The 16,834-nt window shown below is 43.7% G+C and overlaps 1 protein-coding gene across 6 annotated transcripts in view; it reads right to left on the bottom strand.

Moving 5' to 3' along the window:
• Nucleotides 1-177: 177 nt before the first annotated feature.
• Nucleotides 178-16,834, bottom strand: part of ppm1ba (protein phosphatase, Mg2+/Mn2+ dependent, 1Ba) — a 46,294-nt gene continuing 29,637 nt past the window's right edge. The window contains exons 2-9 of one of the 6 annotated variants that reach the window (XM_036956117.1): nt 11,954-12,811; nt 11,654-11,771; nt 5,430-5,541; nt 5,079-5,136; nt 4,356-4,418; nt 3,130-3,146; nt 2,949-3,000; nt 178-2,712 (exon numbers count right to left, since the gene is read on the bottom strand). In XM_036956117.1, the coding sequence (XP_036812012.1) occupies nt 2,970-3,000; nt 3,130-3,146; nt 4,356-4,418; nt 5,079-5,136; nt 5,430-5,541; nt 11,654-11,771; nt 11,954-12,796 (1,242 nt within the window). In that variant the 5' untranslated portion in view covers nt 12,797-12,811 and the 3' untranslated portion in view covers nt 178-2,712; nt 2,949-2,969. The remainder of the gene's footprint in view (nt 2,713-2,948; nt 3,001-3,129; nt 3,147-4,355; nt 4,419-5,078; nt 5,137-5,429; nt 5,542-11,653; nt 11,772-11,953; nt 12,812-16,834) is intronic. The other 5 variants (XM_036956119.1, XM_036956121.1, XM_036956118.1 and 2 more) reach the window with 5 other exon arrangements.

Raw genomic sequence — 16,834 nt, 5'->3', positions numbered from 1 at the left:
TTCTTCTGGCACAACTGTACAATAAACACTATGACAAAACAGATGTCATTCATATAATGTCACCATTTTATCAGTTTGATAACAGGACAACCCAAAATCCCAACACTAAATTGTGTGTGTGTGTGGGTGTGCGTGTATACACCCATGCAGGACTGAACAATAACACACAGAACATAATTTCATCTAAATGTATCCATCCTTTATTGAAGATTATGCTCACGGTATGGTCTGAAACATCACAATGTTATACTGGGAACTATCAGGAGGTATGGTGAAAACTCACGATCGACCCCTGACCCCCTCATCACTCAGGTGACCCTGCAGAGGGGGCGGGGCAAACCCTGCCACACCTACACACACATCATAACCGTATACCATTCTCAAATACAGCACCTCTCATGTTAAAGGCTAAAATCAGGAATAAATAAAATGTGGAAATGATCACCATTCTATATATCAATACTTGTAGATACACAAAAAAGATAAAAGGAAAATCAGGATGAATAACATGGGCACTAAATCACCAAGTTCATTTCCAGCCCCCAAAACATCACAAACATTCTCATTTTTCAATCATTACAGTTAGTAATAGGGGGCGGGACCAGCAAATTGCTCCAGTTCGGGAGGAAGATGAGTGAGAATAAAGATCGTATTAATATAACCCCACGTGGGACTCTATAGCCTATATATTCCAATGAAACAATGAAAACTAAATGCCAGGGTAAGTTCTGTCATCAAATAACCAGGGGGAGGAAAGCATCTGTAGCCTCCGCTCAGCCTGTGCAGTGTAGTGTGAAGGTGAATTACATTCAAAGCAGCCCCACACCCTCTTAACCCAGTGTCTACTATAGCTTAAACATACCCATTAACCAGGACCATCACCCCCACCCCACCCGTCTGACCCCCATCCCACACTCCTCCAACACAAAACATGCACAGCTAAAAAATTATTCAACCCCCCCACAATTATTTTTTTTATAATCTCATGAAAATCAATATTGCAAAAATACAACCACACCCAACATTCAAGTACCTAAGTCACATGGCACCAAGGCTTGTGTACCAGATCATAGCCAAGCCAGAAACCTGGGCCGAGAGCCACCTCACCCCTCTCCGGCACACTAAATCATGCTTGACTTCTCCTTTTAACACATTTCATTGGTTTCATTTTTTCATACAAGCAATTTCTATTGAAATTTAGAGAACGCAATGGAACAACCATATTACACTATTAACACGGCATTTGAAAAATAAACTAAAGGTGAACATCATCATTGCCTAGAAATTTCTAATTGCTAAACGGAAAAAAAGAACACACTTATTTATCTGAGAAAAATCGAATAAAAAGGCAAGTTGTTGCAAGAGTCCGTTTCTGCATTTTAAGGAGGGTGAGGAAAGACAGAACATAGGATAAACTAATAAGAAAGAGAGAGAAGTGCAAGGAGAAACGAGTAGTGAGGCTTTGGTGGACAGTTAGAATCCCTTTAGCCCAAAAACCCAGAGTCCTTGGGTGGCTGGTTTGTACACACCCACGTAGATTTCCTCACGTGTCAATCAAGATCTCTGTTTGACTCCTAAAGTCAACAAACCAGCAACTTCCTCATCTTTACAAACACACAGTAGGCCACATGACACATTTTTTTTTTTTTTTTTTTACATAAATCAAAAATATATGGATTTTATATATATTTTAAATTTTTCTTGATCAACAGCAGGCTAGAAAGCTTATGGAAGTGAAATGGTTGAAGTTGAGGCAGTGTCTGTCAATGCAAACATTAGCTGGGTCTCCGTTGTTTCTTTGTTGTTGGTTGGAGAGAAAAAGTGAGGGGAAAAGGTGCAAAAAGCGATCAGTCTCCAAACCCTTCCACACAAGTAATGCCATAGAATGCAGCCAGTCACTCCTATCCTGTCCACACATTGGGTTTGTCTATCTGAAATCCCAGTAGCAATGTCCAGCCAGGCAGCCACAGGCCAGTGAGTCCCTGACCCAGTGGTGGTCCTCTGTAGGGCCCCTTGTGTCTGGAAGCAGGGACTTGGGGCCTGGTCAGTTTACAGCTGGTTGCTAGCTCCTCCATCCTCAGCGATGGGGAAAAAGGCACCCCAGACTGCACAGGGATGGGCCACAAAATGTCCCAACTATGGCCCTCGTGTCTCTTCATCAGCACAAAAAGAAAAACCACAAAAAAGCTATAAAAAGGAAAAAAAACAACAAGTCTTAATTTGTCTAGTATATATATATTTTGTATACATCGTTTATACCACCATCGCAGTCTTTCTTTCCCCCCTTTTTTAAGATGAGAAAAAAGAAGAAACCGGCACACTACTCTTGCTAGTATCGCTGTTCTTTATGAAGCTTTACGTATCGGCCTCAAGGCCTTCAACAAAGCTCTAACGTGAGCGCGGTTCTTCTTTTTTCTCATGTTATTCCATTGTTAGCATGCACCTGCAGCAAAGACAGCTCAGATGTGCGAGTGCTTTTTGAACACCCTTTTTTAATCAAAAATGTTTTGCAATCCTTTGTGTTGTGTGTTAACTGATTTTTTGTGTGATTTTTTTAAATCGTCATTTATGGTCCAATCGATCTCTTGGTATCGTAGGAAAAATAAAAAAGGAATAAAGTGAGTAAAGATGTCTTGTGTATAAAGGAGTCCCGTTGTAGGAACAGGCAGTTCTGATGGCCAGTTACCAGGGGTCCTCAAGGTCTGCTCCAGTCTGTGGGACAGCAAGAGAGAGAGATGGAGGAGAGGAGAGGCAAAGTGAAAGAAGAGAAAATACATTGTTAGAAACAGCATGACAAGTAAATCCATATTACCTAATGACAGACTCCTAATCACACAGTCCTGGCTTGTTTACGTCACACCAATCCAAAATGGCCCCCTACACAACAAAACCAACTCCACTCCAAGGAGACAAGCAGGGATCGCTCCCCAGATCTCAGAGATAAGCACCTCTCCTGAAGTGCTCGACAATCACATCTGGTACATCCCCAAAGGAGGTAGCCTATAAAACAAGTCAGATTAAGAATGTGCCAATTTGAACACTTTCCCTGAAGACGACACGACTGAGCAAAGAGTAAAGGGTAAAGGTGGCGTGAGTACTGTAGGAATGTATTTGTATGTGTGAACTTACCAAATGATACAGGAGGGCTGCATTAATCAGAGTGAACACACAGTTAGATCTACAAGTATGCACCAGCTAACCCTCAGTGTCTATCAAGAGTGTGTAAAGTATGACATTATCTGAGGACATGCGCACACTTGCTTTGAATGTGTGTGCCTCCATATAAAAGTGTGTGTGTAGACGTCTTGCTACGTTACACAGACAAGTCTTAAGTTGTTTTCTATGATGTCAGTATCAGAGAAAGAAGCAGGGGCAACAAGGAAGAGAGGGAGAGCAGTTGTGTGTGTGTGTGTATAAGATTTAAACAGACACACAAACACCCATTCTTTGCTAAGGGTGCGCAAAGACCGCAAGCTCTCTTTACACAAGACAAACCAAGACACCACAACATATCACAGGAGAGTCAAAGGGCCAATCCCATGCACCTAGTACAGCACACTATCCAACAGGATACACACAGAAACACACACGGTCTGGAGGGTCCCGTTTCAGAACCCAAACCCTGGATTAGTTGTCATAACTCCCAACACACACGCAAATCAATAGTTATGTATCCAGTTCATGTCCTCACACAGGCATCCCCATCATAGACTTCAGCCCACACAAGGTCCTAGGGGTCTCAGTGTGCCAGAATACATACGGTCCGACTGTTATACAGCAAGGCCACAGCATGTCATGCACCTTCCCCACCACCATGCAGCTGCTCTATATCAACCAAACCATCAGAGGACACGACATCATTATCATGAGTCAAACATCTGCACACAGCACAGCCAGTAGCGTTTTGGCAGCTGGACAGAATCTACTAGTCATGCATAAGATAATGGGTTATAGATGTTAGGCGTTAATTGATGGAACTGGGTGTCATCCATGGAGAGGACTGCTACTGTGTGTTAGTATCACAGCATTGCATGCATGTGGGAATGATTATATGAAGAGGTTTGGGTTTGGAAATGGGGTGTAACAGATTCCCATAGAAATAGATAGTTCTTTTGAGTTTCTGGATGTAGAATAATGTTGCCCCTATATCACACCTGGAGGGTTGTTTTTTTCCTAGCCACTGTGCTTCTGCCTCTGCATTGCTTGCTCTTTGGGCTTTTAGTCTGGGTATCTATCAACAATAACTGCTGATGTAAAAAGGGCTTTATAAAATACATTTGATTGATTGATTCTCAGTCTGTGTAGGGACAACTTCATCTTAGACTGTATAAAGACATAAGCAGAAGGAAAAAAACCTGTCCCCGACGTGTCTTGCTTGCTTTCGTTGACTGTCCCATTTCTGTCCTGCTGGTTCTAATCTACAGAATATGTTATTATTTGGCCACAACAACCGGGCCACAACTTTAATGCCTTTATCATGGTATAAGAAAACAGAATTCCACATTTGAGCAAATAAACACCAGTCTCTAATAAAAGCCAGTGGTTGAAGCAAATAAATGACAAATACAATTTGATTTGATTGAAATGCTGTGCGTTGAAAGGAAGTTAACGGTTACATTGTAGGAGGTTAGCCTATATTGTGCTAGAAAAATGGTGCAACACTATTCAAAATAATATTATGAAAACAAACGTGTTTTCCAAATTTCAGTACCAGCACATGTATAGAATGATGGGCTGTGCCCATAGAAATAGTGACCATTCTAGTTCTGTGGCTGTGACATCCTTGAGCTCCAGAATGGATAAATATTTTGTGTGTAGCTTGTGCTCTATGAATAAAAAAATATATTACAGACTGCTAGACAACAAAACAATCTCAGTGACAGAGCAAAAGGAGTAAAAAGTGGAGTATCCAGCAGGGCTAGGTCTAGTGTAGGGCTAAGGCAGTCTGATGAGAGGGGAAACATACTGTAGGAAAGACAGGGGTATGAAAGAGGTTCAAATATCTATATAGACATATATTAGTGGAATATATGTTCTAGAATACATTTGAGAAAAGAAAAGAGCATCCTGATACTCACCCCATCCACTTCCCTGTGTGGGTTCAGCCGGTTGTACACTACTTCGATAACACTGCGTCTGAGTGGTGAACACACACACACAGTGAGAGAAGTAAACACACCCTCTAGAAGTCAAGAAGTACACATTACAGGTTTAGGACTAACCTAACCGGTTTAAGACTAACCCATTAAATCAATCCCTCTTACTCCTTGACATGGCCCATATGTTCATTGTCTAACTTTTGATTTTTTTTTACTAAACCATTTACCCAAGGATGACATTTACACAGGAGCTATTCACCATGTGAGTCTAAGGACTGTGTGTGATTACAGGGAAGGCAGAGAGACAAGAGTAAAGTGAGGGGCTCTTACTTGCTGGCGAGGCCTCCCCCTGGTGGCAGGTTAGGGATGCTCTCTGAGGACAGGTTCCTCATGACCGTCACCAGGTCGGGAATACCCTCCTCTCCTGCCTTCTCTAAGATCTCTGAGAGGGGGAGACAGGGGGAGACAGAGAGACAGACAGAGAAAGAGAGAGAAACAGAGAGAGAGAGAGAGAGAGAGACAGAGACAGAGAGAGAGACAGAGAGAGAGACAGAGAGAGAGACAGAGAGAGAGACAGAGAGAGAGACAGAGAGAGAGACAGAGAGAGAGAGAGACAGAGACAGAGAGAGAGAGATAGAAAGAGAGAGAGAGAGAGTTAGAGATATAAGAGGGGTGTGATAAGTTGGGATTCATTTAAGATTGCTACAAAAAAACACAACTGCTGTGAGACGAGTGAGTTTGAGAATGTTTAGTGTGTGTGTGTGTGTGTGTGTGTGTGCATGAGACAAAGGAACAAAGGTCAGAGAGAGAGAGGCAGACAAGAAGAGGCGGGAGAAGGAAACCCTTGCAGCCCAGTTGGACTGGTTAGGCCAGGTGCCAGTTAGATGTTCCGCCAGAGCATTCCTCTCTTAAGCAGAGCATTCCTCTCTGCTTGGCAGCAGCTCCCGCCTGCGCTTCCAGCCAAACAGCGCTCCGGGCCAACTCCAGGGAGAAGAGTTTACATAACCCCGGAAGACTTTAGAAAACTCTCGCCTGCTTGCTAGAGTATGTCAAATGTCCAAAAGACAGCCGAAAAAGATGATAAGAGAGAAACAGAGTTGGTCATTTGTCAAGACTGCAAGAGAGAGGGAGAGAGATACAGACGGAGAGACAGACGGAGAGACAGAGTGTATTCTAAAACGGGGTGAAGAGAAGTATGATGGAGTCAGGAGGAGAAGGGAGAGGGAGACTGTTGGAAGAAAAGCAGCGAGTGAAGGAGAGGAAGAGAGGGAATGTGGAGTGGGAAAGAGGGTCAGGACATTAACGTGCTTCAGTGGGAGTTGATAGGTGTTCGCTTGAGCTCCAGCTGGCCTAAGTCAGCCAGTCAGTCAGTCAGTCTACCTGGCTGTCTTGGACTAGGCGGGTTGAGGTTTATTAAGTGTGTGTGATGGATTGGAGGCAGTGTTGTGTTTGAGACCACCTAAAGCGAGACTGATTCAAAACCAAGCCCGGAGAAAATCGAGCCTGAGTCAAGACCGGGAGGGGGACAATTGGTCCGAGACCGAGTCAAGAAAGATGCGAGTCCAATTCAAGACCATGATTGTAATTTTGTCATATCACCACCATAATAATATTTCATAACATATGGATTCTTTAGACATTCAGAATAGTGAATAAAGGAAGGCTGAGGGCAAATAGAGCCAATTTACAAATTATTACTAAACCAAACACAGTAGGGAACAATGGGCCTTCTACGCCTTCAGAGAAGGCCTAAGGATTTAGAAAAAATATATAATAATATAACAATGATAATTAAATTATTTTCAATGATGTTCTGATTTAATTTCTTCAGTTTTTGTTAGAAAGGAAAGAGTTAACACTGAAGAGAAAAACATATCCAATCAGGATTTTTCTTTGCTGGTTTCTGGGGAGACAAATCTAGCTAGCTAAGTCAGCCATAAGCAAAGCCATCAGAAAATAGATAAAGGTCCCACAGTTGACAGTGCATGTCAGAGCAAAAACCAAGCCACGAGGTTGAAGGAATTGTGCGTAGAGCTCCGAGACAGGATTGTGTCGAGGCACAGATCTGGTGAAGGGTAACAAAACATTTGTGCAGCATTGAAGGTCCCCAAGAACACAGTGGTCTCCATCATTCTTAAATGGAAGAAGTTGGGAACCACCAAGACTCTTCCTAGAGCTGGCCACCCGGCCAAACTGAGCAATCAGGGGAGTAGAGGATTGGTCAGGGAGGTGACCAAGAACCCAATGGTCACTCTGACAGAGCTCCAGAGTTCCTCTGTGGAGATGAGAACCTTCCAGAAAGACAACCATCTCTGCAGCACTCCACCAATCAGGCCTTTATGGTAGAGTGGCCAGGCGGAAGCCACTCCTCAGGAAAAGGCACATGACAGCCCGCTTGGAGTTTAACAAAAGGCACTTAAAGGACTCTCAAACCATAAGAAACAAGATTCTCTGTTCTGATGAAACCAAGATGGAACTCTTTGGCCTGAATGCCAAGCGTCACATCTGGAAGAAACCTGGCACCATCCCTACGGTGAAGCATGGTGGTGGCAGCATCATGCTGTGGGGATGTTTATCAGCGGCAGGAAGACTAGTCAGGTTTAAGGGAAAGATCAACAGAGCAAAGTACAGAGAGATCCTTGATGAAAACCTGCTCCAGAGCGCTCAGGACCTCAGACTGGGGTGAAGGTTCATCTTCAAACAAGACAGCGAACCCTAGGCACACAGCCAAGACAAGACATGCTTGTCATGCCGGCCGTGCTTTTGAAAAATGAATAGACACTCCAGTAAACAAAACCAAACATAAACATCGTGTCCAGGACCGGAGTCTACACAGACCGGGGCGCTGTAGCCAATCAGAGCTACAGTAAGCCTTTATACAAACAAGCCATTTGCCACAAGGACCTGCCATCATTCCCATTGAACTGGATTGTGTGTTTACAGGCAGTTGCAACAGTGTGACTTTAGATCATTAGAACGCATTTGTCAAATGCCACATAATACACCTGAATGGATTTCTGCAAATATGTTAACACCACAAGAGTCCGCTTACACTTCGGAACGTTACAGTCCTATTGATCAAACAGCCATGAAAAGGTAGGCTCTCTCTCCCTCAGTTGCACCTCAACAACAACAAGATCAACAACTAATGCTAGCCAGAGCAAGATGAGCTAAAATCTAACAAAGAAACATTACATAAAACCTCTATATTTTTCAGCCGTCAAACTTGCACTGATAAACAATGGGGAATTGGTGCCTCCTCGTCCTTCTGCAGCTTGCCTGCCAATGCATGTTTGTCCCAACCAAGCACCCAAGCTAACTGGCTAAACTTGGCAGGCTTGCTAGCGAGATACAGTACCAGTCAAAAGTTTGGACACACCTACTCATTAAAGGGTTTTTCTTTACTTTGACTATTTTCTACATTGTAGAATAATAGTGAAGACATCAACACTAAGAAAAAACACATATGGAATCATGTAGTAACCAAACAATTGTTAACAAATCAAAGTAAATGTTATATGAGATTATTCAAAGAAGCCACCCTTTGCCTTGATGACAGCTTTGCACAATCTTGGCATTCTCTTCAAGTATAACCTTTATATGACTGAAGCCTTTAGTGCGAGGTCTAACGCTTTAATATTTAGTAATTTCTGCCCTCCAAATAAGTAGGCCCGTTTAATTTGGTCAGGTTTGCCGTTCAAAATCAAATTGAATATTTCTTTCTCATAAACTCGGATATGACTGAAGAGTTTTTCAACAAACAGACATGTATTTTCCTTTCCATGGTAGCAAGATCTTAACTATTTTTGCTAACTTTCTATTAAAATTAAGTGAAATGATTTATTTATTTCGGGATATTTCGGGATATACCGAATATGTCCACGTCACCAGACCATTTTCCAACACATATTATAAAATCAGCAAAAAAAGAAACTCCTCTCACTCTCCTCTCACTGTCAACTGCGTTTATTTTCAGGAAACTTAACGTGTAAATATTTGTATGAATATAATATTCAAAAACTGAGAATAAACTGTCTAACAGAAATTGAATAATGTGTCCCTGAACAAAGGGGGGGGGGGGGGGGGGGGGGGGGGGGGTCAATAACAGTCAGTATCTGGTGTGGCCACCAGCTGCATTAAGTACTGCAGTGCATCTCCTCCTCATGGACTGGACCATATTTGCCCATTTTGCTGTGAGATGTTACCCCACTCTTCCACCAAGGCACCTGCAAGTTCCCAGACACTTCTGGGGGGAATGGCCCTAGCTTTCACCCGCCGATCCAACAGGTCCCAGACGTGCTCAATGGGATTGAGATCCGGGCTCTTCGCTGGTCATGGCAGAACACTGACATTCCTGTCTTGCAGGAAATCACGCAAAGAAAGAGCAGTATGGCTGGTGGCATTGTCATGCTGGAGGGTCATGTCGGAGGGTGAGCCTGCAGGAAGGATGTCTTCCCTGTAACGCACAGTGTTGAGATTGCCTGCAATGACAACAGCTCAGTCCGATGATGCTGTGACACACCGCCCCAGACCATGACGTACCCTCCACCTCCAAGTTGATCCCGCTCCAGAGTACAGGCCTCGGTGTAACGCTCATTCCTTCAACGATAAACACGAATCCAGCCATCACCCCTGGTGAGACAAAACCTCCACTAGTCAGTGAAGAGCACTTTTTTTCAGTCCTGTCTGGTCCAGCGACAGTGGGTTTGTGCCCATAGGAGACATTGTTGCTGGTGATGTCCGGTGAGGACCTGCCTTACAACAAGCCTACAAGCCCTCAGTCCAGCCTCTCTCAGCCTATTGCAGACAGTCTGAGCACTGATGGAAGGATTGTGCGTTCCTGGTGTAACTCGGGCAGTTGTTGTTGCAATCTTGTACCTGTCCCGCAGGTGTGATGTTTGGATGTACCGATCCTGTGCAGGTGTTGTTACACGTGGTCAGCTGTCCGTCCTGTCTCCCTGTAGCGCTGTCTTAGGCGTCTCACAGTAGGGACATTGCAATTTATTGCCTTGGCCACATCTGCAGTCCTCATGCCTCCTTGCAGCATACCTAAGGCATGTTCACGCAGATGAGCAGGTACCCTGGGCATCTTTCTTTTGGTGTTTTTCAGAGTCAGTAAAAAGGCCTCTTTAGTGTCCTACGTTTTCATAACTGTGACCTTAATTGCCTACCGTCTGTAAGCTGTTAGTGTCTTAATGACTGTTCCACAGGTGCATGTTAATTAATTGTTTATGGTTCATTGAACAAGCATGGGAAACAGTGTTTAAACCCTTTACAATGAAGATCTGTGTAGTTATTTGGATTTTTACAAATTATCTTTGCAAAACAGGGCCCCTTTTTTTTTTGCTGAGTTTAGTACATATATCATAATTTGGTTGTAATCCAGAGAGGTTAGAAAAAGTATCTAGATCCTCTATGAGGCTGGAGGGATCCAAAATGTGGATTTAAAAGAAAACAATCATCAGCGTACAATGACACCTTAGCATACCCATTGTTGCCTTAGTTAGCAACTGACTGGTGTGTAAGTTGAAACGTCTTTCCTACTTTACCGGCTATTGATGTCATTCTTCTGTGAGCTGCTCCATAAAATAACCAGTTGAGAACTGCACACTCTTGCTGTCTGCGTATGATATTCTGCTGAAACTAGGTTGTGTGTGCAGCGTGCAGGTGAATATGTTTCACGTGCTTTGCAATTGTGTAGGCTACTTTGTGAGTGATTTCTCTATTGTACTACATAATCGATAAGTTGTATACCTCAACTACACTATTTTGATACGCATCACTAGGGATTAAGTAGTGAGTATAAGCAATGCCCACTGAAAAAAAAGTGGGTATACGGTTTATACCCTCCTCTACACCACTGGCCCTTTGTGTTTTACAAGAAGTGCACTCTCCTACATGAGTGCGCTGGTATTATGATAAACTGAAGGTCTACAGGTTCACCACTGTACTAACCTGTCACACTGAAGGTCTATAGGTTCACCACTGTACTAACCTGTCTATAATAGATATAAAGGCTGTTAAGATACTGTATTTATGTTTTAAGAAAGGAGTGGATATATTTGGCCTGGCGAAGCAGTGACTGAATGTAAGCTGATAATTATGTTTTTTACTCCGCTGGTCTCGGGAAGAAATTACGAGTCTTCACTGTCCAAAACAGAGTCAAGACGGAGTACAAATGTATCCAACACCGAGACAAGAATGAGACACCCAATATGCGGTCTCGAGACCGGACTAGAGTACTACAACACTGATTGGAATTGTGTCCTGGATGGGAGTGTAATACATTTAGACTGGGGCTGCGGTCGGATTCTCCAACCTTCTCCCCTGTGTGTCACTCCTTCACTTCCCCACATGGATTTAAAAGCAAGTCTGAAATATGCTGTAAACTCCCTCCAATCCTAAATCTATGCTTTTTAAAGCCGTAAGGGGGAGGAAACGAGTGCACAGTAGTAGAGAATGGTACTACAGAATGATACTAGAGAATGGGACGGCAGCCTGGATGAAGACAACAGGATGGAGGGGAAGGGAGTCACGTGTACAATCATTCTCACCTTCCACGCGAGACTCCAGGAACTTATCCAGCTCTGTATCTTTCTTCACCGCCTCCTCTGACACTTTAGGGCAGTTTGGCAAACACACCAACACAACACTCATGTTATCCCGACTTCCCTGTGGTGGAGGGGGGAGAGGGATGGAGAGAGAATCATTACATGTGGGGGCTCTTAACGCTGATATCAAAACGAGAGAAAGAGCTTCCAAATTAACTTCCTTAATTAGTGCAACAAATTTACATTTCTACATGTTAAAACACACACACGGACATACAAACACCCACACTAGCCTCACTGTACCTTGTGCAGGCAGGTGTCCAGCACCTGGTTGCAGACCTTCTCCAGGTCGTGGGACACCTCCAGACGGGACTTGACAAACTCGCACAGCTCCTCGTTGCTCATCACGTCCCAGATACCGTCGCAGGCCAGCACCACAAACTCGTCCTCTGGGGCCCTCTCAATCTCAAACACCTCAGGCTCTGGGGACACCAGCTGCTCTGTGGCACCCCTCCCATCCACACACTTGTAGTCGTAGTCTCCCAGGGCCCGGGACACGGCCAGGGAACCATTCACCCTCTGGATCATTACAGAGCCACCTGCGTTCTGGATCCTCTCTTTCTCCCGTGGGTTGCAGGGCTTGTGGTCAAGCGTGGAGAAGCAGACGTGCGCATTGCGGTAGAGCACGGCCCGTGAGTCACCACAGTTGATGAAGTAGAGGTGCTCTGGCGAGAGCAGTACGGCCACGGCTGTCGAGCCGCTGCGGTCCATGCCGTTACGCAGGTCTGAGAAGTTCCTCATGTGCTCGTCGATGTTCAGGAAACCGGTGCGGATCCCCGTCTTGACCACATCCACGGTGGGGGCTGGGGTGACACCTTCAGGGCCCGGGGAACCCATGCTGTGGGTGATGATGTGCCCCAGCAGGTGTTTAGAGGCATAGTTAGCCACGCGGGAGCCGGCGTGGCCATCGTAGACAGCGAAGAAGGACCAGTCATCCAGGCCATGGGGTAGACCCACCGTAGCGGTGTGGGCGTCCTCCATCTCCACCCGCCATCCCTGCATGCTGCTCAGGCCATAACGGAGGTTGTTGCCCTCACCGTGGGCATTGTGCTTCTCCGTCTTGGGCTTGTCCAGGAACGCCCCCATGGCTTAGGCCACCACCTGGGGACAGGAGACAGGAGAAGAGGAGGAGAAAGGGGGAGGGAATGATGAGACTGGTTAGTTTGCAAAAATATTAACACATAATTCATTTCACTTCTGAGATGGGCCTATCCAAACAGAGCAACTGAAAACAGATTGTATTCAATTCATGTTGATAAAAGTTAAAATGGCAAAACTAAGTGAAATATGAAAACACCACTATAGGAGTTAGAGTTTATTTCCTGATGCCTCTCACATTGCATCTGCTGTGGTGTCTACGGAGAATGTCTATTCAGAACAGAACACATCTTTATAGCAACCAACAACTAAACCCACACAATGAGATTACAACACATTGACTTAGTTGGCATTGATGCCAGACTGCATTCAGTGTTACTCTCAGTATTAAATTTAAATTAAATAAAAAATGAATGAGGAAAAGTCCGAAATGTACCCTTATCATGTAGAAATCGGATTTCTATATGGAACAAAAATAAACATGCAACAATTTAAGATTTTACTGAGTTACAGTTCATAAGGAAATCAGTCCGTTGAAATAAATTCACTAGGCCCTAATCTATGGATTCCACATGACTGGAAATACAGATATGCATTTGTTGGTCACAGAAAACTTTTTTAAAAAGGTAGGGGACTGGATCAGAAAACCAGTCAGTATCTGACGTGACTTCCATTTGCCTCATGCAGCGCAAAATCTCCTGCCATAGAGTTGACCAGGCTGTTGATTGTGGTCTGTGGAATGTTGTCCCCCTCCTCTTCAATGGCTGTGAGAAGTTGCTGGATATTGGCAGGAACTGGATCTGGATCACGTCGATCCAGAGCATCCCAAACTTGCTCAATGGATGACATGTCTGGTGAGCATGCAGGCCATGGAAGAACTGCGCCATTTTCAGCTTCCAGGAATTGTGTACAGATCCTTGTGACATGGGTCGTGCATTATCATGCTGAAACATGAAGTGATGGCGGCGGACGAATGGCACGACAATGGGCCTCAGGATCGACACAGTAACTCTGTGCATTCAAATTGCCATTGATAAAATACGATAGTGTGAAAAGGAAAAACATCCTGCACCTTGAAAGTCTTGGAGAACGTGAATCCACCATTAGATGTCAAGATATCACCTCACCAGATCAGAGACACTTTATAGAACAACATTCTATTAATGAACTGAGTTACGATGATATCTAAAAAGTTAATCCACCACGTAAAGTTGGTGACTATGACAACAGCATTTTTCAAAGAGAAGCCATGTGGATAAATCAATTCAATTGTGTATCTCCACACGGTTTAAACAAAGAACTAGATCTAACCTCCTTCCTATAAGCCACATTTAGGCTGTTATACAAGAACACTGTCCATATCAGATTTTACATATAATTTATGGGTTGGCCCCACGTTTATGAACGGCTTTGCCTGATGTCCTCTCTCGTGAATTGATATGATGTATTTAGTTGAGCGGACACCTGGGGTGGTTGATTTGTGAATTTCTCTTCGTGCCCGCTCCCATACCCTATAATTCTGTATTTCTTTTTGACTCATTTGCATACAGGTAGGCCAGAAAAGCCACATGCCTGATTGGCAGGTGAGTAGCAACCCTGATTAGAACCACCTGCTGCTCTTTATAAATGCTGTTTTGAAATTAAATAAAAATTGTACCTACACACTGAAGTTGGGTATGTAATAGGACTGGGAATTGCCAGGGAACTCACCATATTATCATGATAATGGTACCAATACAATATATATTGCAATTCTCACAATGTATTGCGATGGGCTCCCGAGTGGCGCAGCGGTCTAAGGCACTGCATCTCAGTGCTAGAGGCATCACTGCAGACACACTGGTTCGATTCCAGGCTGTATCACAACCGGCCGTGATTAGGAGTCCCATAGGGTGGTGCACAATTGGCCCAGCGTCGTCCGGGTTTGGCCGGTGTAGGTCGTCATAGTAAATAAGAATTTCTTCTTAACTGACTTGCCTAGTTAAATATAAATAAATAAAGTGCGACAGCGATTTTTTAGCGATTCGATGTTCCAAACATATTGCACACCATATGTCTGCTGCAGAGGGACAAGAGAGAGTCATGAGAAAACACGTCTTAATCAGTCATGGAAATAACTGCTGAAAACAAATAGTCTCAGATACAACCAACTAGCGCAAAAAATATATAAGCGATTGTCAAAACGATTCTGTTTTGGAGGCAACAATGTTGTTGGAGGGGCAACAAGGCCAAACTATCTAAATCCTTCCATCTGAATTAGAGGACCATAACAGTGCCTCCAATTGTAGTTTTGCCTGAATGTTCTTTTCAGAAGACTAGACATTATACCTGTCAGGAGAGTAGGCCATCTTCGACTGGACCTGCATTACTGTGGGCATACAGCAGCAGTTCCAGGTCTCTACCACTACAATATGGTGTAGACCCATTGTTGTAAAAACATATGGTCCTCTCTCCAAGTTAGTGATATCCAGAGACAGTCACAGGCCTACCCCAAGATTATGAATGGAGCAGCTTTAAGCTCCTTTGGCGAAACCTGACCGGTAAGAACATTACACACACCAAGAATAGACTTGTGAACTAGCCTTCCTTCCAAAATTATGTATAAGCTAGGCTTAAGAGGTCAGACACACCGAGAAAACTGATGGCTGAGAGGTAATTAGCAAAGTGGCAGGCGGTTCCTTCTCTTGCTAAAACAAAAAAGACACCGCCTACTGGGTACCTAACTGGTAGGGTCGAGCCGGCCGTTTCTACATGTAGAATCGGCCTGCCCAACAGTGGCCGACAACTTGACTTAAGGAAAATTAGAGAGGAGGACCGCTGCGAGAGGGGAGCCGAAAGGAGTGACAACAAAAAGGTTAAGGCACTTTTCCCTGTATAATTCACCCCATTTTCATCAGAATTGTTCTAACTAAAACAAAGCTGCCTAATACATATTTTTCTGGAACAAGTCTATACATCTAGCTAAGGAGTTGTGCTCTTAAAGAAGCTTTTTTGTTAGATTTGATAAAATGTGCACTTGCTCATTAGTTAGCTAGCTAATGTTAGCTTGCCAACTGAGCCAGGCAGTCACAAACAAAACTTCATTTGAAATTAATGGGCTGGTAAGTGCAAAAAATGCACACAGCACTAAATGTTTTAGCAAGCTAGCTATCTAGCAAGATGATAAATACATAATCTAATTCAGTCTCCATTATCCCATACTGCCAGTGCCAGTTCACTTGCTAGCTAAAGTTAGCTAAACGGTTAGTATCACCATTTGCCAGTTAGCACAACATAGTTAGCTAGCTACAACATTGTTAACTAGCTAACTAGTTGTGGCCATCTGACTGGTATAAACATGGGCTTACTACAAATTATTGCTAGCTAGCAAAAATATTAGCACAGCTTGCTAGTTAGCGAACATTGGCTATCTACACATTTAGAAAGCAGGCACAAGTCACACATAGCTTAAGAAAGAAACGTTACTGCCACCTTCTGGTCTGGAGTATTTTAACGAGGCTGATGAACTGTGCTATTTGATCAACAGAAAAAGTACTCCCGACATCCTGGGCAGAGGTGCCAAGTATCTCTCGGCTGTCAGTATCCTTGGTGTATCTGAGGCTTAAATGAAAACTTGCCATCCACTGCAGAAGACGGGTTATTCTACTCACACGGGTAGAAGAACATTATGTTCACAAATGGCATTGCATACCGAGCGTAAGCTAGGCTACTAGTTCCCCTACACAGTAACACACCTACTTTACTCCTATATACTACTATTACATTTATAACAATCCATTTATAACATTTGACACGTTTTTCTGGCTCTTTTTGTTGTTATTCTGTCTCTCACTGTTCAAATAAACCTACCATTAAAATTATAGACGGATCATTTCTTTGTCAGTGGGCAAACGTACAAAATCAGCAGGGGATGAAATACTTTTTCCCCCTCACTGTACCAGTTGAATAACAAGCAGTACAATGTGAAAAAAAATAGGCTATATGAGCAAGTACAGTTCAGGTCAGCACGATAGTGTGAAAAAGGGT

This window comes from Oncorhynchus mykiss, chromosome 20 (assembly GCF_013265735.2).
Source record: "Oncorhynchus mykiss isolate Arlee chromosome 20, USDA_OmykA_1.1, whole genome shotgun sequence".
In the NCBI taxonomy this organism is placed as follows: domain Eukaryota; kingdom Metazoa; phylum Chordata; class Actinopteri; order Salmoniformes; family Salmonidae; genus Oncorhynchus; species Oncorhynchus mykiss.
This window is presented reverse-complemented; position numbering and strand designations above follow the sequence as displayed.